The 24730-nt window shown below is 54.6% G+C and overlaps 1 protein-coding gene across 5 annotated transcripts in view; it reads right to left on the bottom strand.

Moving 5' to 3' along the window:
• Window positions 1-24730, bottom strand: part of ENG (endoglin) — a 76259-nt gene that overhangs the window by 13438 nt on the left and 38091 nt on the right. For all 5 annotated transcript variants that reach the window (XM_006119000.4, XM_075905244.1, XM_006118998.4 and 2 more), the window contains exons 3-13: window positions 20625-20762; window positions 14892-15054; window positions 14056-14221; window positions 12965-13109; window positions 10831-11005; window positions 9884-10035; window positions 9472-9612; window positions 7464-7502; window positions 5965-6078; window positions 2587-2832; window positions 1105-1162 (exon numbers count right to left, since the gene is read on the bottom strand). In XM_006119000.4, the coding sequence (XP_006119062.2) occupies window positions 1105-1162; window positions 2587-2832; window positions 5965-6078; window positions 7464-7502; window positions 9472-9612; window positions 9884-10035; window positions 10831-11005; window positions 12965-13109; window positions 14056-14221; window positions 14892-15054; window positions 20625-20762 (1537 nt within the window). The remainder of the gene's footprint in view (window positions 1-1104; window positions 1163-2586; window positions 2833-5964; window positions 6079-7463; window positions 7503-9471; window positions 9613-9883; window positions 10036-10830; window positions 11006-12964; window positions 13110-14055; window positions 14222-14891; window positions 15055-20624; window positions 20763-24730) is intronic.

Genomic DNA, 24730 nt, shown 5'->3' with positions numbered 1-24730 from the left:
GTCTAGCCGGCCACATCCTCCTAAGAGCTTCTCCCACACACAGATGCGGAGTTCCAGAATTGCGGGGGGTGGGGAGATACAAATGGCTTGGTCGATACTAACTGCGGATGCCAAACTGGATTATATGCTCCTACATCCACATGGCATCCTGCATTCAGAACAACCAAAGAACACGTTACAAACTCTAGCTAAAGGAATAATGAAATGCAGCTACCTCTGGGGTGGAACACAGCTGCTTTTTAACAGCAACATAGGAAGGCAACACAAGAATTTGGGACAGGAAGTCATGGATACTGCATCCAATTGCCAACAGACTCTTGGCTGAGTTCTCTCCAAGTCAGGCTGTTTCTTATCATGCCAAGACAGTTTACAAAGGCTCTGGCTCATATCAAACTGTTTTCCTTCCCACCCCCTGCAGCCTGTCATCCTGCACTGACAACTGATGCCCCTTCCCTGTACACAACTTCCTGTAGGTCAGTGCCTGGCCCAGCTGCCTGGAGACTGACTAATAGCACATGGCACACAACAGCCCCAGCAGGGAAAGCAGCACAAGGGTAAATGACAGGAAGGAAGCGGCCAGGAATTCGATAAGTGCCCGAGGGATGTGGATAAATCTGTGCTAGTTTTGGGACTCAGGCCCAGCCTGGCTCCTCTCCCCCTAAGATGAAGGCATCTCACTTGCTGGAGATGCCAGCGTCCAGGCTGCCTGGTCTATGGAGTTCGGAAGCCTTGTCCATATCTCATGTGCTAGCAAGGTCTCTCAGTCATTCAAGTGCCCCCCATTTGGGTCCCCATTAGCCCTGGGTCCTGCTATCCCATGCTGGAGTCCCAGTTACATGGAGTCCCAGTGGTGATGGCTCCTTTCCCCACTCACTGCCCATTTCTCTCTTGTCCATTCACCCCGCCCCTCCCATTCTCCAGCCGAGGGAAGATGCTGACCCTGCCAGAAGCACCTGCCACTGGGCAAGCACTGTGGGACTCTCTATTCCCTCCCGCCCCACAGCCAGGCTAGCAGGAGCGCAGGCTGGGCTCTGTGCCGATCCAACCCCACCACCTGGCTCAGCTCCGGCCTGACGGGACACGACAAGGAGATCGCAAACTCACTCTGAGCAGGGGTGTCCTGCAGCGTCACCTTTAACGATGCTTCTGCCGTGGTGCTGCCCTGGGATTTTGAGAAGAAAAACCAGAGGGTGAAGCTGAGGTGAGCCCATCTCTGGCCCTGGATCTCCCAGCAGCCGGTCACAAGGCTCTCGCAGGAGGGACGAGCACCTATCGTCACCCTGGGAGGAGACCCCTGGCCTTGTGGCAAAGGTGCAGGGCAGGGAAGCAAGACACCTGGATCTTTGCTACAGGATCCAGGTCCGCAGGAGCCAGGACAGGGGGTTCATTCCCCTCCCGGGGGCTAAATTTCTTCCTCTGTAAATAGGGAGACTGGTGGGAAGCCTGATTCGGCCCTGTTTGTAAAGGACATTGACTCTTGGCAGTAGATGCACAGTGTAAGAGCGGCCAAAGGTCCCTCTAGCCCAGTGTCCTGTCTGCTGACAGTGGCCAATGCCTGATGCCCCAGAGGGAGTGAACAGAACAGGGAATCATCAAGTGATCCATCCTGTTCCCAGTTTCTGACACAGAGGCTGGGACACCATCTCTGTCCATTCTGGCTACTAGCCATTGAATTTATCTAGTTCTTTTGTGAATCTTATTAAAATCCCAGTCGTCACAACATCCTCTGGCAAAGACTTCCACAGCTTGACTATCTGTTGTGTGAAGAAAAACTTCATTTTGTTTGTTTTAATCCTGATTCCCATTGATGTCATTTGGTGACTCCTAGCTCTTGTGTTATGGGAACAACTGTTCCTGCCTTACTTTTTCCACACCAGTCATGATTTTATAACCCTTGGACATATCCCTGCTTAGTCTCCTCTTTATGTTAGAAAGTCCCAGTTATTAATCTCTGCTCTTATGGGACCCGTTCCAAATCCCTAATCATTTTTGTTGCCCTTTTCTGAACCTTTTGCAGTGCCAAGAGATCTTTTTGAGATGAGGTGACCACATCTGCGTGCAGTATTCAAGATGTGGACGCACCATGGTTTTATGCGGAGGCAATAAGATATTCTCTGTCTTATTCTCTATCCCTTTTGTAATGATTCCTAACATTCTGTTTGCTTTTTTGGCCTCCACCGCACACTGGGTGGATGTGGAGATTTCCCCTTCACCTCCCTGGCCACAGCTCCCTTGGGATCAAAGAGGCAACTTCACACCTGACTTGTGCCCCGGGGAAAGGCTGTGGCAGTGGCATGGAGGCAGGGACACTGGGGCTAGTCTGCACACACTGGATGGCCTCTGGGCTTGGCAGGAGCTAGGCCCCGTTAACCCCCCAACACACTCTTGTGCGTATGTTGTGTGGTCCTGAGCAGTGGGAGAAAGCTGCACATTGGCAGGCAGCTGGCAGGAGATTGGAAGGGATTCCTCAAACCTCTCAGCGGAACCTCTAGACCCCTCGCTTGACTGATGGGAAGAGTCCTGGCCCAGGCCCAGGCCACAAGGCCAGTGGGGGGTGCCCGTGAAGGAGACGGCCCCAATACTCACGTTGGTCAGTGTGCACACCAGCGTGGCACAAGGAGGCAAGGGCCGTCCGCCCGCCGGGGTGTAGACAAGGCTGAACTGATGGAGCTCCCGGCCCAGAGTGGCCTCTTTCGGTGGGAGGATGGTCACTGCTTTGCCGTGTGATGCGCCAGGCGAGAGCAGGAGCCGCTGAGGCTCCTGGGTAGCCACCTGCACAGAACACTCCTTCACCATCAGATTGGTCTGGGCATTCGATGACCGAAAGGAGATCTGCAGAGGGCAGCAGGAGAGCAAGAGTCTGGTTAGCGGGTCTCAGGGGCTGTGCTTATTGGGCCCCCCCGAGTACTGGATGAGGGTTAGAGGGGGCAAGCCAGCTCTGATCACCATTCTCCAGCTCAGGGGCTTCCCCAGGGATGAGTACGATCACACACCAGCCTGGGAGGGAGTTGGACACCATGAAGTTCTGTCCACACTGGGATCAGAACGGGCAACTTAAACCGTGTTTAGACACAGCCGGCATGGCAGAGCTGTGGAAGGGTTTCAGTCACCGGCACGGTTCTTCCCCACCCCAATGGACCTTACCCACCAGAACCACCGTAACACAACTGTCTAGCCCACGATAAGAACAGCCCAGCTGGGTCAGACCAAAGGTCCATCTAGCCCAGTGTCCTGTCTGCCGACAGTGGCCAGGGCCAGGTGCTACAGAGGGAATGAACAGAACAGGGAAACATCAAGGGTGTGTCTAGACTACATGCCTCCTTCGACGGAGGCATGTAGATTAGCCAGATCGGAAGAGGGAAATGAAGCCGCGATTAAAATAATCGCGGCTTCATTTAAATTTAAATGGCTGCCCCGATCTGCCGATCAGCTGTTTGTCGGCAGATCGGGGGAGTCTGGACGCGATGCCCCGACAAAGAAGCCTTTCTTCATCGACACAGGTAAGCCTCGTGAAACCAGGCTTACCTGTGTCGATGAAGAAAGGCTTCTTTGTCGGGGCATCGCGTCCAGACTCCCCCGATCTGCCGACAAACAGCTGATCGGCAGATCGGGGCAGCCATTTAAATTTAAATGAAGCCGCGATTATTTTAATCGCGGCTTCATTTCCCTCTTCCGATCTGGCTAATCTACATGCCTCCGTCGAAGGAGGCATGTAGTCTAGACACACCCCAAGTGAACCAGCCCTGTTGCCCATTCCCAGCTTCTGCAAAACAGGCTCTGGACACTATTCCTGCCCAGCCCGACTAAGAGCCTAACCTGCATGAACTTATCTACTTCTTTTTTTAACCCTGTCATAGTCTTGGCCTTCACAACATCCTTTGGCAAGGAGTTCCACAGGTGAGGAGTGTCTTTCTCCTTCTCACTCAGGGGCCATATCAGTGACAAGATTTTTTTTGTTTTGCTTCTCACTTGTGTGTGGCCCCCAACTGAATTTTCTGTAGGTCAGTGGCCCCCAATCCAAAAAAAAAAAAAAGGCTTTGCATCCCTGCTGTTTTTAAAAAGTTTCAATGAAGCTTACAGAGCATTCACATTTTGCACTGTATCTTTTAATTTCTGTTTAACTAGCCTCCTCAGTTTTGTGCAGTTCCCTTTCCTGCAATTAAATGCAATAGTGCTGGGCTGCTGTGGCGACCATGGAGGCGGCGTTTCAAAGGGTCAGTGAAACCCAGGGTCAGCTGGGGACTCCTCCGCTGACCCCGGGCTCGTAGCGGCATGCAGCGTAGCATGGAGCCCAAGGTCAGTGCGGGACTCTGAGTCCGCGGCTGACCTCGGGTTCCATGGCTTTGAAACACACTGGAGCCCCTGCTGGGGACTCTTGTGCATTTCAAAACAGGCACCCGCGTGCAGCCAGGAGTCAGCGGGACTTCCCGCTGGCCCGGGGCTGTACGCAGAGTTCCGCATCCCCCCTTTGAAATGAACAAGAGCCCCAGCAGGGCCCCGGGGGGGGGGGGGGGGCTCTTGTACATTTCAAAGGAGGAATGCGGAAGTGCCTGTCGACTGGCCAATTAACCACATTTTAACACCCTTTGTCTACACTGCTACTAGGGGCTGGGCGGGCACAGGCCTGCCTGCGTGGCTCCCCACCTCGGACTGACGAGCGGGGCCTGGAGCGGGGAGACGCACTGAGCAGCTGTCACACATTCCCTGGTGGCTGTCAGACACTGGAGGCCGGTGCAGCCGGAAGGCTGATGGCAGGAGCAGCCTCGGTCAGACGGTAGCGGGAGCAAGGCTGGCTGGGGTAAGGAGGTGGCACAAGAGGGAATTTGGGACTGGTCAGATGGCCCAGGAGCAGGTCCTCGCTCCATGCTTGGCCTGGCGATTAGCTCTCCCACAGCGTGCACGTCCAAGGCACTGCTGTGCCCCTCCCCATCTGTGCGGCTTGTGTGAGAAGCGCGAGGCAGGGGAGTGCTGCGAGCGCCTTGCCACGCCAGCTCTACCGACAACCCTTCATCCTGAGCTGCAGCCTCATCCCCGTCCACGTGGCTAGTCCTGGCCTGGCCTCCGTCACAGGGCATCGGCTCAGCTACCCGCTGTGCCTGGCCCCCTCACGTGGTCTCTTGTTCGCTGCAGACACCCAATATGCTTCTTTTGCCCTCTACACCTTTGATTTTTCAGTGGCAAACGCTGCGGCACTCAGCACAGGCGTGTGTCCGGAAGAGCTGCCCACCCAGCCTTCTCTGCTGGGCCTACCTCGCTCTCCCAGCCTGCCCGCACATGCCTGCTCCTGCCCATAGATGGTTTCCCCGACTGGGCTAATTACCTCAGCAGATCAACCATCCCTCCCCTAGGCCAGTGGTCCCCATTGTCCCTAGTTCATTGGTTCCAGTTACACCTGTAATTGTCTGTCAGGAAATTAGCTAAGTGACTGGGATGGGGTGGGGCTACACCTGTCATAGCCCCACACATCTCTGCCAGAACCCCTCAGTGTGGAGCTGTAGCACCCTGTTATTCCAGGCCGTGGCTCCCATGGTTCTACCAAAATCCCTCAGGCCTGGCTCGCGCTGTCTCAGCGCGTAATTGTGGGCATCTACACTGCTGTGGCGATGCCGCTAACACTTGGTTTTAAGCCTCTCCAGTTAGTGCTGACCTGGGCCTCTCAGCCAAACCTGGCCAAGCGGGGCTTGTTCAAGGAGGCACACAAATGAATTTGTCTCAGATCCCCAGGAGGGTTTCATCTCAGCTTCCCAGGGGCGAGAAGCGACTGCACTAACTGGCCATTCCCAAGGCGCCGCCCGCTCTCTGGACATAGCAGGGAACAAACAAACCAAGCTCCAGGGACGGGCTGGGCAAAGCCATTCTCCAAGTGGCAAGGAGTCTTCTAGCTCCTTGCACAGCTTCACGCGCCCAGCCTGGCCAAGCCTGGTGCCAGCCAGGCCCAAAGAGGGCAGGAGCGATGCCCAGTACCTGGACGTAAGCAGTTTTGTTGACTTGCAGCACGGTAGTAGATGGCCACTTGAAGTCCTGGGTCTGGTAAAGCTGCAGCTGGGGCTCCTGAGGCAGCTCGCAGCTGAACTCCACCTATGAGGGAAAGGCACAGGGCTCAACTCCAGGCCACTGTTTCCATAGGCCCCTAGTGGGTGCTGGTTCAGCCAAGTGTATTGGGATTTGCTCTGCTGGATCACTGGCATCTCTGGAGGAATCTAAGCTCCTTAGGCCTTGCACTGAAGGGCCCTCAGGAATACGCAGAGAAGTTTATTTTAGTGACAATTGAAATCCCCCCCATGCAGCATCCCAGCGAGCTACTGCATAGGAAACCCTTACTGCTCCCCACAGCCCCCAGAACAGTCGTGCCAGAAACTCGGGTGTCTGGCTCCTGGGCTCACCTTTGGCCTCCCCCGGCAACTGAAGAGTGAAGCTGTGGAAGAAGCGTGTGCTTAATTCCCCATCAGAGCCATGCCCAGAGGGGTTAGGCAGCTGGACAACAGGTTCTAGGCCTCAGAGGGGGTTACCAGACAGAGGGTCTCTGCACTGAGATCACACCGAGGGACCCTGAGATTGGGGCAGTGGCTGGATTCTATTCAGGTTCCTGGTTGAAACACCAGCTTGGATTCCCCTCCCAGCAGAACTAGGGTAACTAGAAGGGGGCACTTGCTGGAACTGTCACCAGCAGTGTTCCCTGTACGCTGGGCCCTTATGCAGCCACTCAGGAGATATTATAATGCTGCCCAGCTGATTAGCAGAGCACCCACAGCTAGGTTTTGTGTTTCTATTCACACATGCCTTGGTGCACATAAAAATGTATTCCGCATATGGATGGAAAGGATTATTAGAGGGAACATTGGTCACAGTCAGCCCCCTGGAAGGGAGGGCCTCGGACGCTTTGTGGTCTGCACAATGCTGCCCTCTCGGTCACTTCCAGCTGAGTCATGACAAAGGGCAGACGGTTTCTCATCCCTGGGATGGGTTTTGCTATCAATCCCCTAGCAGGGCGGGGGAAGGAAGACTGTTCCCTTGTCACCCAGATTTCTCTGGGGCAGTAAGAAGGAGCAAAGCATGAATGAACGAGAGAAAGAAAAGAAGGAAAGAATCTTCTCAAATCATGGCCTGGGATCCTGCTGCCCAGAGGGAACACTCCAGACCTGGTTCTCCTCTCTGAAATAGCTTGTGGTACATCTACACAGCAGCATCTACACTACAAGCCTTTATTCTGAAATAATGTTGAGCTGGAGAACTGCTTACTCCGACTCCTGTAACCCCATTTCAGGAGGAGCAAGGGAAGTTGGAGGAAGAGTGTTCATCCTTCGACTTTGTGATGTGCAAACAGCTTCAAAAGCTGAATTAAGCTATTTCGACTTAAGCTACGCAACTGACATAGCCCAAGTTGTGTAGCTTAGTTCTTTAGCCCTGTTGTGTCGACGCACCCTTGGAAACTTGGAGATTAAAAATCAAACAACTCCTCTTACCTCAACTTTCTTCATGGATGCAGCCAGTGTCAGGATCAGCTGTGAACACAAAGAGAAGGGAAAAACCATGAGACTCTGGAGAGCAGCTCACAGAACTCATGCAGCCCATAGTGTTCTAGCTCCTGGTCCCCAAAAAGCCACATGTGGCATCTTCCAGAGGAGACAGCCAATATCTTGGTGGTGGGGAGAAAAAGGTTACAACTCCAGAAGGCAGCGTGGTTTCTAGCTCTGGGTCTGACATGTAGCTTTGCATGCTCGGATTTGCAGTCTCCGCTCACTACCTCTGGATTAAAAGCAATGCTGGGAGCAGCCTATTGGTCTCCAAATTCAGGTTTTGCTCTTGCAAGACACTGAGCAGGCTCAACCTCCAAAAAAGCTCAAAGGATTCTCAGCACCACACCAAGTCAGGCCCTAGCGACTGCCCTCAGGGCACTCAGTTGAGCTAGGCTGGGGCACCCCTGCTAGCTGGAGACACACAGACGAAGATCGGTCCGTTGCTGGCATTCCTAGGGACGATGTGAAACATGGCCGATTTTGGAAGCACCTGAGTCCATTTCCGAGGCTTACTGGAAGTAACGGACATAAGTAATGGTGCACCTGCCAAGAACAGCATTTAATTACCAGAAATTGCTATGGATACAGCATGGCAATTCTTAATGGCATCAAGGGTTTGCCGTCTTTTCTAAAGGGCCTCACACCCTTCCTCAGGACATCATGGCCTTCCTTATACACATTTGTTAATTAACAGGACGGTTTGGTTCCATTCCTGTAAAGCCAGGTTCTAGCGCAAAAAGCAAGCAGGCAGAAAAGGCACCTTGTGACTAAGCCCATTTGCTGCCTGCATGGAGAGACTCATATCTGCGTATTCTAGTGCCAAAGATATCTGTGTATTTCACTGCTCTTGGCCTGTCTCAGCCCTGCAGACCCGTTCGGCCCTGAGAGACGGAGTGGGAGGCTGTTCTTGGCTCGTGCATTGGCGAGCAAGTGGCAGTCATGGTGCAGAGTTGGCAGGCCGATAAAAACAACAGTGTTTTGCTTAGACACTGAGCACGTCTTCCACAGAAATGAGGCAAGAGAGCAGGTTCCTGTCAGTGAGCATTAGTGGTGCGTAGGCAGAGTCCTTTGGGAGGTAGCTTTCCAGGGCAGGAGACACATATGCCCGTTTACACTGCTATAAAAATAATAGTCCAGTTGGCTGGGCACAGGAAATTGATCAGGCTGGGCTGCACACCAGTCTTACACTTGCCAGCCTCAGCTGTCTCAAGCTGATCACTTGCCACAAACAACAGTTCCTAGTGGCTTCATTCCAGGAAGGCAATGTGTTTATTTCATGGACCTTGCCCAAATGCACTTCAGTTAGCAAAGGCTGAGCAGGCAGCTAAGGATGGTTTAGTAGGTGGCCTTCCCCACCAAGTGCCTCACTTAGAGCAAATGTGATTTTCCTTCAGTTACTAGGAGCCTACAAGCACCATCTAACAGCATGGATAATGAAATGGAGAAATCTGCATGGGTATGCAGAACACTGGCATGTCACTCAAGACATCATGAGCACATCCCTCTAGCTGATTGGCCCACAGCAGGATTATTAAGACAGCCTAATTTTCAAAAGGGCTGAGCACCCCCCCACAGCTAACAGTGACTGGCGTTAGTGGAATTGGTAATCCGCTGTTCTGAAAATCAGGCCAAGAGTGCACTAGAAAAGGGGGCTGGAAGTAAGTGAAATACCAGCTAGAAGTCCAGTGGCTCCCATGGAAAGCAATGGCCAAACATTCCTTCGGTGAGGGCAGACATGGGTTCCAACAAACCCAGGTTGTGAAATGCACCAGGGTATTCTTTGATGTCTGACGGTGACAAAGTCTCAGTGAAGCACGCCTGATCGATTCTGTGCAGCAGGAATCTCTGAGCAACACACCAGGAATCAGTGTGGTGGGGAAGGGGCAGACAGTAACACAAAGCTGTTCATGAGAGTAAGAGTGTAGACAGTAGCTCCATTTGGACAATCACTGACCTTGTTACTGGCCTTGGCTTCACTCTCCAGTGTGGTGTTGCAGTCCCCCAAATACCTTTTCAACACAAAGTGCGTTTTGTTTGGTTCAGCTTTGCAGCCGGTGTCTCGCAATGTGATAGCCGTGATGTCCTCTTTTAAATACTAAGAGAACAATACCACCTGTTACTGGCAGAATCCCACACCCCCCCGCCCCACACCCCTGCTCGTGGAAAACATGTTGCTGGCTCCTCTGCTGCTTCTCTCCCCACTCCATAGGGGCAGAGTAAGGCCCCAGCTCCCAAAGATCAGACACAGCAAGAAACCAAGAGCCCAGCTCTGTAAGGTCCTGAACCCTCCTCCCGCAAGGCCCAGTTCTGCACCCACTGTGCCATCCGGCACTTGTGAAGCCCACGTCCTGCAGCATGTTACTCGCCTCTGTGCTCCTCGGCACGGCTATCTCCATGGTGTCATCAGTACACTTCCATGGGGTGTTCAGACTGACATATGCTTGAATAAGAATGTCCTGGAGATCTTGCATAGGGGGTGTGTGTATCAGTGTTGGTGTCGTCGGCGTCGCTTCTGCTCCTGTAGAAACCAACATCAGGAGAGCATTGGGCAGGGCTGGAATGGCTCCGTCCCCTCAGCAGGAGCAAGCTGTGTGAAATCTGAGGTGGACACTTGCTCACAGGCATCTGGACAGCGGCTCACCAAGCAGCCAGCAGAGGACAACTGAGCTGGGCTGGAGCTGAGCCCAGGTCCACCAACAGGGCAAAGGAGGGCAAAGGGAACAACTTCCCCCAGGGCCTGGCGCTACAAAAGGGCTGGGAGTGCTCCTATTGCAGCAGTGATGGCAGCTAGAACCCCAGGTCCTTTAAATTGCTGCTGGAGCACCATGTGCTGTCTTGGGGGCTGCCTGCGGAGGTGGGGGTGCTGAATGATGCACTCCAGGTAGCACTGAGGATGGGGGGGGCACTGTGGTCTGGCTGGCTGCCCCAGCCCAGGCTCTTCTGCCCAAGCCCAGGGGCATGGAGCAGGGTCCCCCCCACCTTGCCTAGGGCCTGATGAGGCTGTAGCCCCACTGGCAGAGTCAGTAACCATGGGGGTGACAGGCTCTGCAGCCTCCTAATCCATGTGGCAATTTTGCCCATGGGCCTCCAGGGTGTGTCTACACTGCGATTTCATGGGCTCCCATGGGCTCACACTACAGGACGGCTTGGTTGTGGCACAGACCTCACTATGGGTCCTGAGCTGGAATGCGACACTGCCCTTAAACAGCCCAAGGGCCAGGCCGGGCATCTCATTGCAGTGCAGACGTACCCTGAGAGCCTGCCTGACAACTGAGTCAGGCTGAGCCCCAGGCAGCGTATAGTGTGGACTCACCACATCGGTGCAGCTCAATGGTCAGGTGGCTTGCAGATGGGATGTCTCTATAGAAAGCTACGTCACCAAAGTCTTTCTCGTGGGCCAAGCCAGTCAGGCCTTCCTCATTGTCAGGAAGGGCTCTGCCATTCATTTGCATGTCGGGAAATGTGGACAACCAGTATTTCCCACGTGTCTGTACAAGGAGAAGAGGGAGGAGAGAGAATTAGGAGGAAGGGAGATGGAGAAGACAGGAACTGATGTGCTAGATCAGGGCTCTCCAATCTTTTTAACCACAAGATCACGCTTTCAATTTAAGTGCAATGTAAGATCTACCTCAAACCCAAATACCCTTGTCCGGTTTCCTTCCCCACCTATTCTGAGGCCCCGCTCTGCTCCACCCCTTCTCCGAGGCCTCACCCTGCTCACTCCATCCCCCTTCTTCCCTGAATCTCATTCACTTTCACCAGGCTGGGTAGGGAGTTGGGATGCAGGCTCTGGTCTTGGGCCAAGGGGTTCAGAGTGTGGGAGGGGACTCCCTGAAGGCAGAGCGGTGGGGTAGGTTCTGGAGTGGACTACGGGATAGGGCATTTGCCTGGGGAGTACAGGGTGGGGGCTTAAGTCCCTCCCCTCCCCTCTATCTACCCTGCGATCAGCCAGGTAACAGCCAATACAGGCTACCTGCTCCAGGGATGGAGCTGGCTCCCCCATTAGGAAAGCAGGGTAAGGGACCTGCTGAAGATCAGGAGGTGGGGTGGGTTCTGGAGTGCCCTAGGGGAGACGGCATCGAGCGTCTTGAGCACAAGGTGGTGGACTCAAGTTCCCCATGGTCCCCATTCAGGCAGTGCCCTGGCAGCCAACACCAGTTGCCCCAGGGATGGAGCTGGCACCTGCATTAGGAAGGCAGGCTAAAAAATACCCTGAAAGTAAGGTGATGGGCTGGGTTCTTGAGTGGACCAGGGGATATGGCATTGGCCTGGGGAGTGCAGAGTCCTGCCCCCCTTCCTGCCCTGGGAACAACCAGATAGCCAATGCAAGACAAGGGACCCCCTGATGGCAGGGAGGGAGTGTGGGCTCTTGAGTGGAGCAGTGGGATAGGGCATTTGCCTGGGGAGCACAGGGCTCAAGGCTTGAGTCCCACACGCCACCCTGGAGCAGACAGCCAGCCAACACAGGCTGCCCCAGGGATAGAATTGGCTCCCACATTAGGAAAGCAGGATAAGGGACCATCTGAAGGTAGAGAAGTGGGGTGAGTTCTGGAGTGGCCTATCATCTAGCACATTTGCCTGGGGAGTGCAGGGCTATGAGTTCAAGTCCCACCCTAGGCACAGCCAAGGCAGGTCCCCCCTGGCCCTGCACCACCCTGCAAAGCAGCTGACTTGTACAGCAGTGGCTCTATGTGCTGCCCCTCACATACAGGCTCTAATCCCTCAGCTTCCACTGGCCAGTTCTGTTATTGATCAATGGGAGCTGCAGGAGTGGGTGGCCACAGGCCAGAAGAGCCCGCTGCAGGGACTTGTCAGCCACCTCCAGGAGCAGCACAATCACTACAGGGATAAGTACTCCAGACATGGCAGGTTAGGCATCTTAGAACTCACATGCTCTCTCTGTGCCAGCCATAGGAGAGGGCAGCTTGCCCCAGCAAGGGGAAGGTGTTCCCCAACACCTGAATACTGCTTCTTACTTTAACCTCTGTGTTGCTGGCAGGTTCAGTTCCACCTTTCTTCTGAGTCTCGGCTCGGCCAGAGGTCCTGGCCACTTGTAGCCTTTAAAAATCCCAGGATGCTTTTCACAGAGAATAGGGTTGTTAAGCTTGTTAAGTCCTGGCCAACTTCTCCCCCAAAGACATTCTGCTTCCCTAAACTCCTCTTGCTGTTGCAGTTGGACATAGAAGTCTCCACTCCCCAACCTGGATTGCACGGCAGCACTGCTGTGTGTTCTAAACCAGCACCCATGCTCCACCCCAGAGGTGGCTGTTTTTCAGGTGGGTAGCCCGAGGGTTGCCAGTTTCCCTGACCAGATGGACTAAATGCCATTGCCATGAATGGCACCTGGTCTGTCTGGCTGGGAAAGATGGCGAGCCTAGGGCCAACATTTGAGTTGAAAGGCATCGTAGAAATATGAGCTTTCTGTCAGCATTTCTTTCCAGCCTTACCAAAATGGCCCCGTTGTTTTTCATATCAACCCTCCAGGTCACGTTCTCTTGGCTTTGGAGGATCAGCAGTATTTCCAGATCTTGCAGCAGCTTTGCTTCAGGACAGACCACATTCACCTTCACTTTCACCGTCCCAGGCTGAAAGCTACAGTGCAAAGCCCAAAATCAACCAATGGACTCACGAACCAACATGGCCTCCCTCCCACTGTGGTTAGTCCACCCTCCAGCTGCCTGAAGGCAGCTATCACAGCCCCGACAAAGCCCTCCAAAGGCAGGCCCCTCCTGCTAACAGCCCCTCAGTCAACATTAGAGCCTCTCACACCCCGAGATGTCAATCCCTGGCTCTTGCCACCACCAAAAATGCCATCGGGGCCTCTCTTCTTCTGTCCCGCGCACACACTGGGCCTACCCAGAGAGGAACTTGTTGTCACTGGAGGCCGGGTAGAGTGGGTGGGTTTCCAGACCCTACACACCTTCCTTTCCCAGCCCCACAGACTTCTCATCCTACCAACCTCACAGTCTCTCAAGCCAAGCCTCCCTTACCTGGGGACTGTCACCCTCCATCAAAGAGGAAGACACTCCATGCTCCTTCTTCACCCTCTCACAAGGTGCCATCCCCTTCCAGACCACACCCTGGCTCAGCTCTCACTCTGCCCAGCCCTGCACCCCACACACCAAGGGCAGGACCCTTGTAATCACTCCCACCACTGCAGGGCTCTTTGTTGTAGCAAAGAGAACCCCCCCCCCCTCCAAATCACCCCTAACCACCTTCCCCCTTGCACTGACCTCCCACACCCACAGCTCCCTCCCCAGAGCTCACAGGCCCCAATCCCACCTCGACCTGCACCGCGCGCACTGCAAAGTCCCACTGCATGCACCCCTGGCTGCGCAGTGAGCGTAGCTAACCTGCAGTATGGTTCTCAGCCCAACTGCTGGGGCTGCCTTTTAAAGGGCATCCCTCCTGCCAAGGAAAGAGCCTGCCCCAGAGGCCTGCAGCCAGCCTCAGGCGTACTCTGATGGGGAAGCCCAGGCGGCGAAGGCTCTGTCTCCCTCCCCTTGCTAGATGACAGGATTGGCAGCACGCCAGTTACCTGGTCTCCTTTGGGGCCTGCTTCATATGCAAGATGTGTGCCTCCTTCAGCTTCTGCGCATGAGGGTTTTTGCAGTGCTTAACCTTTGGGACCAGGAACTCGGCCTGGAGGTACTGCGAGGCACTGAAGCCAGGCTGGACGATGCAGTCCTCAGGACTGCTGGCATCTGGGAAGGAGAAGAAAAATCCACCTTATTCTCCAGGGTGGGGAGCTCTGCTGAGCAGCAGTGACCTCCCTTCCTCACCTCGCAGGGGCCTGGTTTCCAGGCTGGGGTGTGGGAAGGACAGAGAGCCCTCAGGATTTCATGTCCTTCACCACTACGCTGCAACACCAGGAGCCCAGGCAGAGATGCAGAGGTGCTCAGCTGGACCGTTGGATATCGAGGAAGCTCTAGAATCCCCTTCCTCCCTTATCCCCTCGGGCTCCGCTTGATTAGCTCCAAACCAGCTCCTGCAGGCAGTGATCAGCACGAGCGCCTGCCTGCGAGGGGTCACGCTGCTGAGATGCCAGCTGACATGGACAGGCCACTGCTGTGAGGAAGGCTGTGGCACCAACCCCCGCCCCCACCTGCCACATCTTTATTAAGTGAGTTGAGAAATGTCTTTCAACCACTCTGATTTTCACTGTAAAACCAGTTTCTTTTGACACCCGACTCCTGAGCAATGGCCCGAAAGGAGGAAGGGAGCCATATGCTGCCCTGAAAGATGCCCTGAGGGTTGCTCCTCCGAGCGTGAACCAGAGCAGCGAGGTGGGGTACCGAGGAGCCTCTGTGGGGCGATAGCGCATCGCCTCGCTGTGGATGCCAGCACCCATCCCTGAGCGCGTCTGGGACTCACCTTCACCTAGTCGGAAGTAGATGTGGTAGGGGTTTTCCAGCTCTGTGAAGGAAGTGATGCCCTTATAATGGTCTTTCACCTGTTGCACAATCGGCTTGTCACTTGTATAGTTAACTTTTTCAGTGACTAGCACGTTGTTCACTAATGTGGAGACATGGATGTCCTGAAAAAAAAACAAGGCAGCAATAGAATGGAAACGACTCCTTCTTCCCCCCCGGGTGTGGTGACAGGGCTCCCTGCTGGGGGCGACACCAGAGTGCACAGCCCACCAAATATCAGGCTAACCCCAAGCACCCCATTGGACCAGGGTACCTGGCAGTGCTCCCATCTCTGGAAAGCAGGCTCATGGGTGACCGAGCAACCAGACCCCAAGACGCTGCCACTTCATTGGCTGCTTTGGCAAATGACAGGCTCACCCAGCAAAGGTGGCCCAGGAGCTCAGACTGGATGCTGGCTCCACTGCTGGCTGCCCAGCTGGCCCGGCCTGCTCTCATGACATTGAACCACTGCACAGGCAGCTTGGCTGTGCGTGGGTTCTGGAAGGCCCACAGGAAGGTGGAATCAGCTGGTGTGGCACTGGGATTTTCCAGGAATGCTCAGTGGAGCCGGCATCCAGTCTGTCTGAGCCTCTGGGCCGCCTTTGCGGGGTGAATAGATTCCAGGGAAGGGGCCAGGAAGAATGAGCCAGATCTGGGCCGACCCTTCACTTCCTCCAGGGCAGAGCGAGTGGGGCAGAGGGGCGGGCTGTAGCAGGAGTGGTGCCACTGTTCAATCTGATAGAACTTTGCACCCTGCCCCTGCCTCCACCATTGTCAGACTGGGTTATTATTAGGCACAAATAGGAAGGAGGGTGTATTTTGCTAACAAAGCTCCCAGCCACGACTGAGCTCGCTGGAGCCAAATCCCATCCCTGACCTTCCTCCAAACCGGCAGAGGAAACGGGAGCTTTGTCAAGTTTTGTGCGTCACTGGCTGCTCAGACTGGCCTCTGCTCAGATCCAGGGCCAGAGGGAAAGCCAGCCAGGGCCAAGTACAGTGCCAGAGCTGCAGGGAGGGGCCCGACGCAGGAGACAGCAGGAACCAGGCAGGGGGTACAGAGCCTGAGCCAAGGGAGAGAGTGTGCTGCAGGAGGCAGTGAGATGCAGGCAAGTGGGGGAGTGGTCTGGGGGAGGTGCTTGCTGTGGGAGGCAGTGGGATACAGGCCAAGAAGGGAACCTGGGGGAGGTGCACATTGAGGGAAGCAGCAGGGGGTGGGGGGAGAGGGGGAAGGCAGAATGAGGGAGGGGCACTCTGAGGGAAGAAGCAGGACACAGGCTAGATGGGGGCAGGCTGGTGGAGGGGTACATTGCTGGAGGCAGTGGGATACAGGCCAGCTGGGGGCAGGCTGGTGGAGGGGTACATTGCTGGAGGCAGTGGGATACAGGCCAGCTGGGGGCAGGCTGGTGTAGGGGTACATTGCTGGAGGCAGTGGGATGCAGGCCAGCTGGGGGAGGGGTGCACTGCTGAAGAGTGTGCTACAGGCCAGCTGGAGAGCACTGTGTGATGCAGCAGGGCCCATGCCCACATGGGGACAGTGTGTGGGCAGGAGAAGGGATGTTGTCCTGTGGGCAGTAATTCTGCGGACACAGCTGCCAGGATGTCTCCCTGAGTAGGATCAGGGACAAAAATGGCAGCCACAGCTGTCCCACACAGAACAACGGACAGTCTGGTCCCCATGTCGGACACACGCTCAGAGCTGTGGGACGAGACGAGGGGAGTTGACGGTCTCGCCCCACTCTGAGGGGTGGGCGGAGACGGTCTCTCTCTTCTTCCGGGGTGCCAGCCCCTGTTGTGGCTCTGACAGGCTGAGCTTTTTCCTAGGGCTCAGCTCCACCATGCCTGGGGCGTGGTCCACAGTGGGCCAGGTGTCTGGGATTTCCATTCACTGCCAGCAGATCTCCCCGTCAGGCTCTCAGTGCCCTCGGCGTGGTGTTCAGAATGCCATGGAGAGCTGCCCCCAGCCCAGCCCATCCCTGCTGCTGCTCTCTGCTGCACCCAGACCTTTCACGCTCTCTGCAGGGAGCAGCAAGCTTGGGCTTTCCCACAAGCTCCCCCGGCACCCTCCTAGCCTGTGGGCCAATGCCGCGTGGCCAGCGTTTGGCTGGGCAGAAGCCTGTGTGCTGCTGGGGACGTGCGTTGCGTGCTGCACTGGGGTGCACTGCGAGCTGGGACGCATGTTTTCGCATTCGACAGCCTTCTGAAAGGGCTGCAACTCAGCTTGGCAAACAAAGGGGTTGGTCCAACACAGGGCGCAACATGGGGTTGGGAACTAAAGGAAGGGGGCTCAGGGCCTGCTACTGGCAGAACAGGGCTCAGGGGCTGACTGCTAGAAGTTCAGAGACTCTGTTGGGTGCATGAGACTCAGGCCCCCTTTCCCGCTTTCTGGATGTATGGGCCTTGGATCTTCCCCTCATTGGGACTATGGGCGTCGGGGGCCCCTCTTTAACCCCCTGTGGACTCAGATCCCCTCTGCTACTGGACAGGAAGGCCATGGGAGCAGTGTGAGAAAAATTGGGGCCTTTTCAACTTAACTTTGTTAACCACTAAATCCTCCCTGAATTGTGCCAAGTACAAGTCAGGCCGTGACTGTTGATAAACAGCCTGGATATGCCCCCTCTCTGCCTGTATCATAGAATCATAGAATCATAGAGCTGGAAGAGACCTCAGTAGGTCATCAAGTCCAGCCCCCTGCTCTAGGCAGGACCAATCCCAACTAAATCAACCCAGCCAGGGTTTTGTCAAGCCGAGACTTAAACACCTCTAGGGATGGAGACTCCACTACTTCCCTAGGTAACCCATTCCAGTGCTTCACCACCCTCCTAGTGAAATAGTTTTTCCTAATATCCAACCTGGACCTCTCCCACCACAACTTGAGACCATTGCTTCTTGTTCTGCCATCTGTCACTGTAACCAAATCATAGAATACTAGGACTGGAAGGGACCTTGAGAGGTCATCGAGTCCAGTCCCCTGCCCCCATGGCAGGACCAAGTACTGTCTAGACCATCCCTGACAGACATTTATCTCACCTGCTCTTAAATATCTCCAGAGATGGAGATTCCACAACCACCCTGGGCAATTTATTCCAGTTTTTGACCACCCTGACAGTTAGGAACTTTTTCCTAATGTTCAATCTAAACCTCCCCTGCTGCAGTTTAAGCCCATTGCTTCTTGTTCTGTCCTCAGAGGCCAAGATGAACAAGTTTTCTCCCTCCTCCTTATGACACCCTTTTAGATACCTGAAAACTGCAGGGGGGAGGGGGGAGAAGAGGGGTGCAGGTCTTGGCTTCTCAGCTCAGATGTTTCCTCCATGACTTGAGGGAGTGCACATTTCCAAAGGGACCCACACTCCGTCTCCAGCCCCTGCTGTTTGTTATCAATACTAATAGGTCCAGGGGGGCTTGGTTTGGAATTTGGAGCATTTCTTCCAGATGTGGCAGCAGCCAGCAGCTAACAGGCCAAGAACTCCCACTGTCATGGGGCCCACTGCTCAACATAGCCAGAGGAGCTGAGCTGCTCTCCCAGATGCAACCAGCTGTTTGCTTTCCCTTCTCACAGGACAAAAGGACAGACAGACCAAGGCAAACAACAGGGCTCAGGAGCCAGAAAGAATGAACAAGAAGAGACAAGACAGAGATGTTTCCTTCTCCCCGTCTTTTAAACTCTCCTCCCCTCCCTCTTATCCAGTGCACGCTTCCGTGTTCTTTTAATAACATGTCCCTCCATATAAGGGACTTACTGTCCCCAGCTGGGCAAGGGAAGTTGGTGCAGAGTTAGTCAGGTACTGACACAGCCTGCCAGATTCCCAAAGGAAGTAAAGCCAGATATTTTGTGTGTGTGTGTGTGTGTGTGTGTGTGTGTGTGAGAGAGAGAGAGAGAGAGAGAGAGAGAGAGAGAACCAGCGTGTGTAATGTTAGAGAGTCAGTTAATGACAGCAAAATTCATTCTATTGGCTGTTACCATGGCATGAGGTAGTATTGCCTAGTGAGTAGATTACAGTTGCCAATTCTCACTAAAGCTACTCTGGGAGATTTTCCCCCCAACATGGCATAATGTCATTTTTGTAAAACAGTCTATTACATTTTCTAGGGTTGCTTTCAGTCGTCACTAGGAGATTGGTGCCGATTCTGGGAGACTCCAGGCCCATCCTGGAGCGTTGGCAGCCCTAGTCTAGATCCAGAGCACCTAGGTTCTATTCAGAGCTGGCTCTTCGGATTGTCCAATCAGCTGCTCAGGCACTTGTATGTCCCTTATTACCACATCTCTCATTTATCCTCACAACACGCCCAGGGAGCAGGCCAGTGCTGTTCTCCCCACTTTTACACATGGGGGACTGAGATGTTGAGAGACTAAGTGACTTTCCCAAGGTCACACAGAAAGTCTGTGCAGAGCTGGGACCTGACATCCAGTCTGCTGAGACCCAGGCCAGTTATGCACATAGATTCTGAGGAGTTTGATGTCTCAGCTAGCTGGCAGAATCAGCCCCACTTCTACTTCTGCCTTGCCCACTGACTTGCCCAAGGATCATAGAGCAACTCTGTGCCACAGTTTCCCCATCTGTAAAATGGGACTGATAATCTTGGCCTGCCTCACAGTGGCCACATGCCCCTTTGTTCAAGCACTCTGGGGCCCGGCCCGCGCCCAAACCCCAGATGAACCCCCGGACTTCCTCACCACAGACCTCAGTTGAGAAATCAGAGCTGCAGCTAATACTGCTCCTCCAATCTGCTTCTAGTCAGACGGGAAGGAGAAAAGGTTGGAGCTTTCTCGCTTTGGGTGCACTGTCCTGCACCTGGCTACCTCAATAGGTGACAGTCAAGTCTGCTTCTCCTCTTGGGCATGGCATAATGAAGGAGCCTTCACTTTCCTGCAGGGAGCCTAAAGGGTCCCATTTTTCATAGACTTACATCCTTGTCGGCCTTGGAATGTGGCCACCCTCCTTTCAGCCAAGGAGGACAGAGAGGCCGCACTTTTTAGTGTGGAGGGAACTGAACTAGAAATATAGAGACCTGACTTTTATTCCCAGCCCTGACACTGAGCTACTGGGTAAGCTTGGGCAAGTCACTTCCCCTCTCCCCCTCTCTCTTGTATACTCAGACTGCTAGCTCTTCAGGACAAGGCAGTCTCTCACTGTGTATGTGTAGTGCCTAGCACCGTGGGGCCCTGAGCTCAGCTGGGGCCTCTAGATGATAATCATAGCGAACAACAATGAAGAAGGACAATGCTGACCTTTAATCACGAAGGGCCACATCTTAGAGATGTGGGGAGCTCCACCTGCTCCACCATGGCTTGTGTTTTCTCTGATTCCTGCCTGATCTGGGGACAGGAGCTAAGAAGGAGGCTCCCTTCCACAGTGCTACCCCGAGGCTGTGCCCTAGGTGTTTTTGTAGGGAAAATCTGAGCTCAGTCTGACTTGCCCTGAGCTGAGTGGGAAACCATGAACTCTCCTCCTTCCCTTGATTTTCTGAGCACATGGTCCATGTTTGGCTTAGCCATCAATGGCTGGATCAGATTTTACTCAAACTGTCTAAAAAAATTCACCAAGTGACAAGACTGAGCCTAGAGAACCAAGGAAGTGGTTTGAAAACATTCTAACGGGTACATGGGAGCTGGGACATGTCTCCGTCACATCAGACTGTCACGTGCATTTCGGAGTTCTGCTCAGGCTGCTAAGGTTTTTCCGGGTGCAGTACTCACCGAGGCAAAGGTCAGATCGGACTCCTCTGAATGAACCAACACCTCACAGGACTCGTTGCAGACAATCACAAACAGCACCGCCCGCTTAGGCAGGGAGGTCCTTCCCGCGGAGGACACATTCAGGTGGAAGCGCTGCATCTGGGGACAAGAATGGAGACAGTGTCACTCATGCTTGCTGTAGACAGGTGATCTCTGGACAGTGCCCCATCCACCATGAAGTGCAGAGAAGGTGGGCTGGGCCTGATGTGATGGCAGGGGGCAGGGAGATGCCATTCCATTAACAGCAAGGGAATGGGCCAGCTCTGTCCTCTGGGATCAGCAGAGGAGAGAGGAGACCCTGCTGACTATGCTCAGCTGATACATGTGTGATTCGTCCTCCCCCTCCTCCTGCTAGCTTGAACTACACTCTGCTGAGGGGTGATGAAGACAATTACACCTGATCTATACCCTTCCCCTGCATCCGCCCAGAACAGACATGCTGTTACGTGCTGTTACCCCCTCCCTCCATTTATCCTGTCCTCCAAAGAGCCCAACCTCCTTCTGTTAGCGTCTGGAGAACCCTGCTGGGACTTGGAGCTCCCATTTATATCAGAAGCAGCGAGAAGGCAAATGCAACCCCAGCAGGGCTTGTTAAGAACAGGACAGAGTGGAAAGAGCTACACAAACCCCACTGAGTGCCAAAAGGCAGCTGAGCGGCAGCTGTGGAGGGGTGTGAAGGGGGTTGGTGTCATGAGGGAAGCAGAGGCTACTTGATGTAGGGTCAGTGCAGGGAAGATCAGGATCTAGATCAGGGTGGGTAAATTCTGGCCTGTGGGCTGGATCCAGTCCACAGGGCTAGTCCCTGGTGGGCCCCTACCTCTACGTTTACCTGCGCCTCCACAGGTATCAGAGGATCACAGCTCTGGTTGGCCACGAATTGCTGTTCGTGGCCAGTGTGAGTGGTGGGAAGCAGCATCCCAGGCCATGATGCTTCCCGCTGCTCACACTGGCCACGAACGGCAATTCACAGCCAACCAGAGCTGTGATCCTGCGATACCTGTGGAGGCGCAGGTAAACATGGCGGCAGTGGCCTGCCAGGGACCAGCCCTGTGGGCTGCTGGTTTTTTATTTATTGCCCACCCTGATCTAGATTCTTAGGGCCAGGAGTCAAGTCCTTGGCTGGTGCAGGGCGGACACGAGAGTTTGCCTGGCGAACCGTGTGAGAAGGGTTGTCAGGATGAAATGTGCCTCCCAGATGGTTTGGCTGAGTTTCAGCGGGTTGTTGTAAACAGCCCAACACACACAGCAGCCCAGGGAAACCAGCTCCCACCCTGCCTGGTGCATCCTATGTGAGCTCAGACAATGCGGCTGCACCTGCAGCCACGGGGGACTGCCACGGCTGGTGGCCTGCTTACTGCCACGCAGTGCGGAGGAGAAGCCGGGCAGCCTCAGGGGGAGCCTGTTTCAGAGTCTGTGCATCAGCCTCCCCCAATTTAACTGGAAACCTCCCTCCATCCCACTGTAAGTCTCCACAAACTCCCTCCTAGTGCTGGGCCATTGCTTCAGCTCACCCTGGCAAAAGGAGTCTTGGGCAGCCAGGAGAGCCCTTCCACTGGCGTCGTCAGGGTCCCAAGTTTGTCTCAACCAGTCCTAATGCCCAGCGAGATTCAAACTTTCCCCAAAAGCCACTGCTGGTAGGAATGAAATGGAACAGGCTGCAACCCCCCCCCCCCCCCCCGAAACCTAGACTGGTGGCTAGAGAACCTGCCAGAGGCTCCGCTGGCTGCATTTTGGAAGGAACACTTAGGGCAATGACAAGCCGCGCTGCGGCCTCCTAGCCAAGCTTTGGCCACTTGTGACATTCACAGGGCACTTCCCTCACATAGCCCTGTATGCGCTGGATCAAGAGCTCTGGGGTGAGATCATTCTGCCAACTTTTTAGTTTAAAGACAGTCCTGGGGGCCTAAAACATGGACGCCGGGGGCATTAATCTGCACCAACCTTGGGGGCCTACAGTTGGTCTCCTAAATCTGGCTTCACATTTCAAACTGCAGGGATCAACTTTGAAAACTGCCTCCAAAATACCAACCTACCAAGGACAGGACGGAAAACTGCCGAGCATGAACCACAGCTAAGGGATGGAGAATTTAACAGAGAGACCCTCTGGATCCGTGGTATCCAATACACTAGCCACATGTGGCTACTTGGCCAGTTCGCTATAGCAATAGCCACTATAATGGCTACTGCTTCAGGAATGGTTGACACCACAGCTCTAGACCCTTCTCCCAGTACTGTCCCAGGAGCATCTGCACAACACTGCCCCCCTACCAAGTCCTGCTTACAGCCAGAGCCTGACTTTTCCCCAGAGACCCTCACGCTGACCCTGCTCTGACGAGCTGCTAGAGGGTGGGCTGCAGGCTTTGTGATCGAGGGCAGAACTTCCCACATAGGGTGGCCAACATTGCATGTCAAAAGTACGGGCCTGTTTTCTTAGCTCCGCTGTGGGGAAGGAGTTTTCTGTGGCCATGGGGCCAGCAGTGGGGTGCCCACCTCCACTCAGGTTAGGGATTGCTAACCACAGGGCAGTGGAGGAAACCTTCCACTCCCCGGGAGTCTGGGCTGCTGGGACCCAGCTCTGGGCTTGAACAGGGCAGCGCTAAAGGGCCAGATTCGGGAGGGGCGTGGAGAACTACACACGAGTCCTGGTCCTCGCTGGCCAGGGTCTTCTGCTGACTCCAGCCCTTGAGCGCAGCTCTGGCTGCTTTCCCCGGGCAGGCTCTGGCTGGCTGGGGCTGTGTGTCCTGGAGCTGCATAGAAGGGCTGGGGTGATTTGAGGAACAGGCTCTATCTGGCGGGGGGCAGTGTTCCCAGGGCATAGCCTCCCCACGCACAGAGTCTCTGTCAGCATGCCCAGCAGAAGATCATAACAGCTGGCTGGTGGCTGCTGTAGCAGTGGGGGAAAGAGGCAGGCAGGGAGCCTTGTTCTGGCAGCTGAGAGCACCTGAACAGAGCCCTGTCCATTTCCCTCCCAGACAGAGCCCCTCCTGACACCAGCCATTCAACATGGCCCCCTCAGGTCTTCCTGCTCCCCAATAACCTTATTGTGCCTCTCCCAGGAGACCATGCCCCAGAGTTTGGGGACCTCTGGGCTATGGTACCTTGGCTCAGTAAGTCATGGGGCTGGTCCTGCACTACCGCATTGGCGACTCGCAAACACTATCACGGTAAGGGAATAATAAACCTGGTTTTGCATAATGAGAATATTTGTGATCCGTTGAAAGTCAGGACACAAGGCGTCCCAGACTGACTGAGTACGGGATAGGCAATATTCTATTTAAATACGGGACGTCCCTTGTAATACAGGATTTCTGGCAACTCTAGTCCCGCACATCTACAGGCCCCGCCTTTACCAGATGATCTTATCAGGAGCTACTGGAAATTAACTGCCAAAAAGTCTACGCCAGCCTCTTAAGAATAACTCACTCCTATTACAAGACCAGTCCTGATGCGATGGCACGAGGCAAGCCAGTAAATATGACTGTGTGGGTGGCCACAGAACCCCAGCCGGTTGGTCCCCTTGGCCTGTGATGGGGAGGGCCTTGCTTCTATTTTTACCACCTGTTTTTTTCCAGAGGCCATTGTTTCTCTCCCCCAGAGTGGCGGGAGGCTTTATTTTACTCCAGTGCTGCCTTTTTAATGGGGATCTGCTTATAGAAACTGGCTTCCAGTAATTCTTCTATAAGTGGAGCCAAGTCTCTCTCCCTCAGCCCCCCTCCTCTCAGTCGGGGCTTGGTGCCAGCTACCTTGAATGCCACAGTTGTGACATCAATGGCTGGCTTCCCCATCCCCTCTTTACATAAACAGTGCGTGTCTGTGGCTCTGGGAGGGTGAGGGGGTGAGTCCATGCCATTTATTTACATGGCACAACACACAACTCCACAACCAGGTCTCCCGCCATCTTGTCCCTGCCTTTGCAGCCAGGTGATGGAAGCTGGGCTGGATCCTCCACCAGACTGAGGAGACCCAAACGCTGAGCTGGAGGCCCAGCTGTCACTGTCCCTGAGTCACAGCATCTCCTGTGGACAGGAGCCCAGTGTAGCTGCACAGCCAAACCACTTCCCATGGGG

This window comes from Pelodiscus sinensis, chromosome 22 (genome assembly GCF_049634645.1).
Source record: "Pelodiscus sinensis isolate JC-2024 chromosome 22, ASM4963464v1, whole genome shotgun sequence".
Classification (NCBI taxonomy): Eukaryota; Metazoa; Chordata; order Testudines; family Trionychidae; genus Pelodiscus; species Pelodiscus sinensis.
Note: the sequence above shows the minus strand (reverse complement) of the source record. Positions and strands in the feature narration are given on the sequence as shown.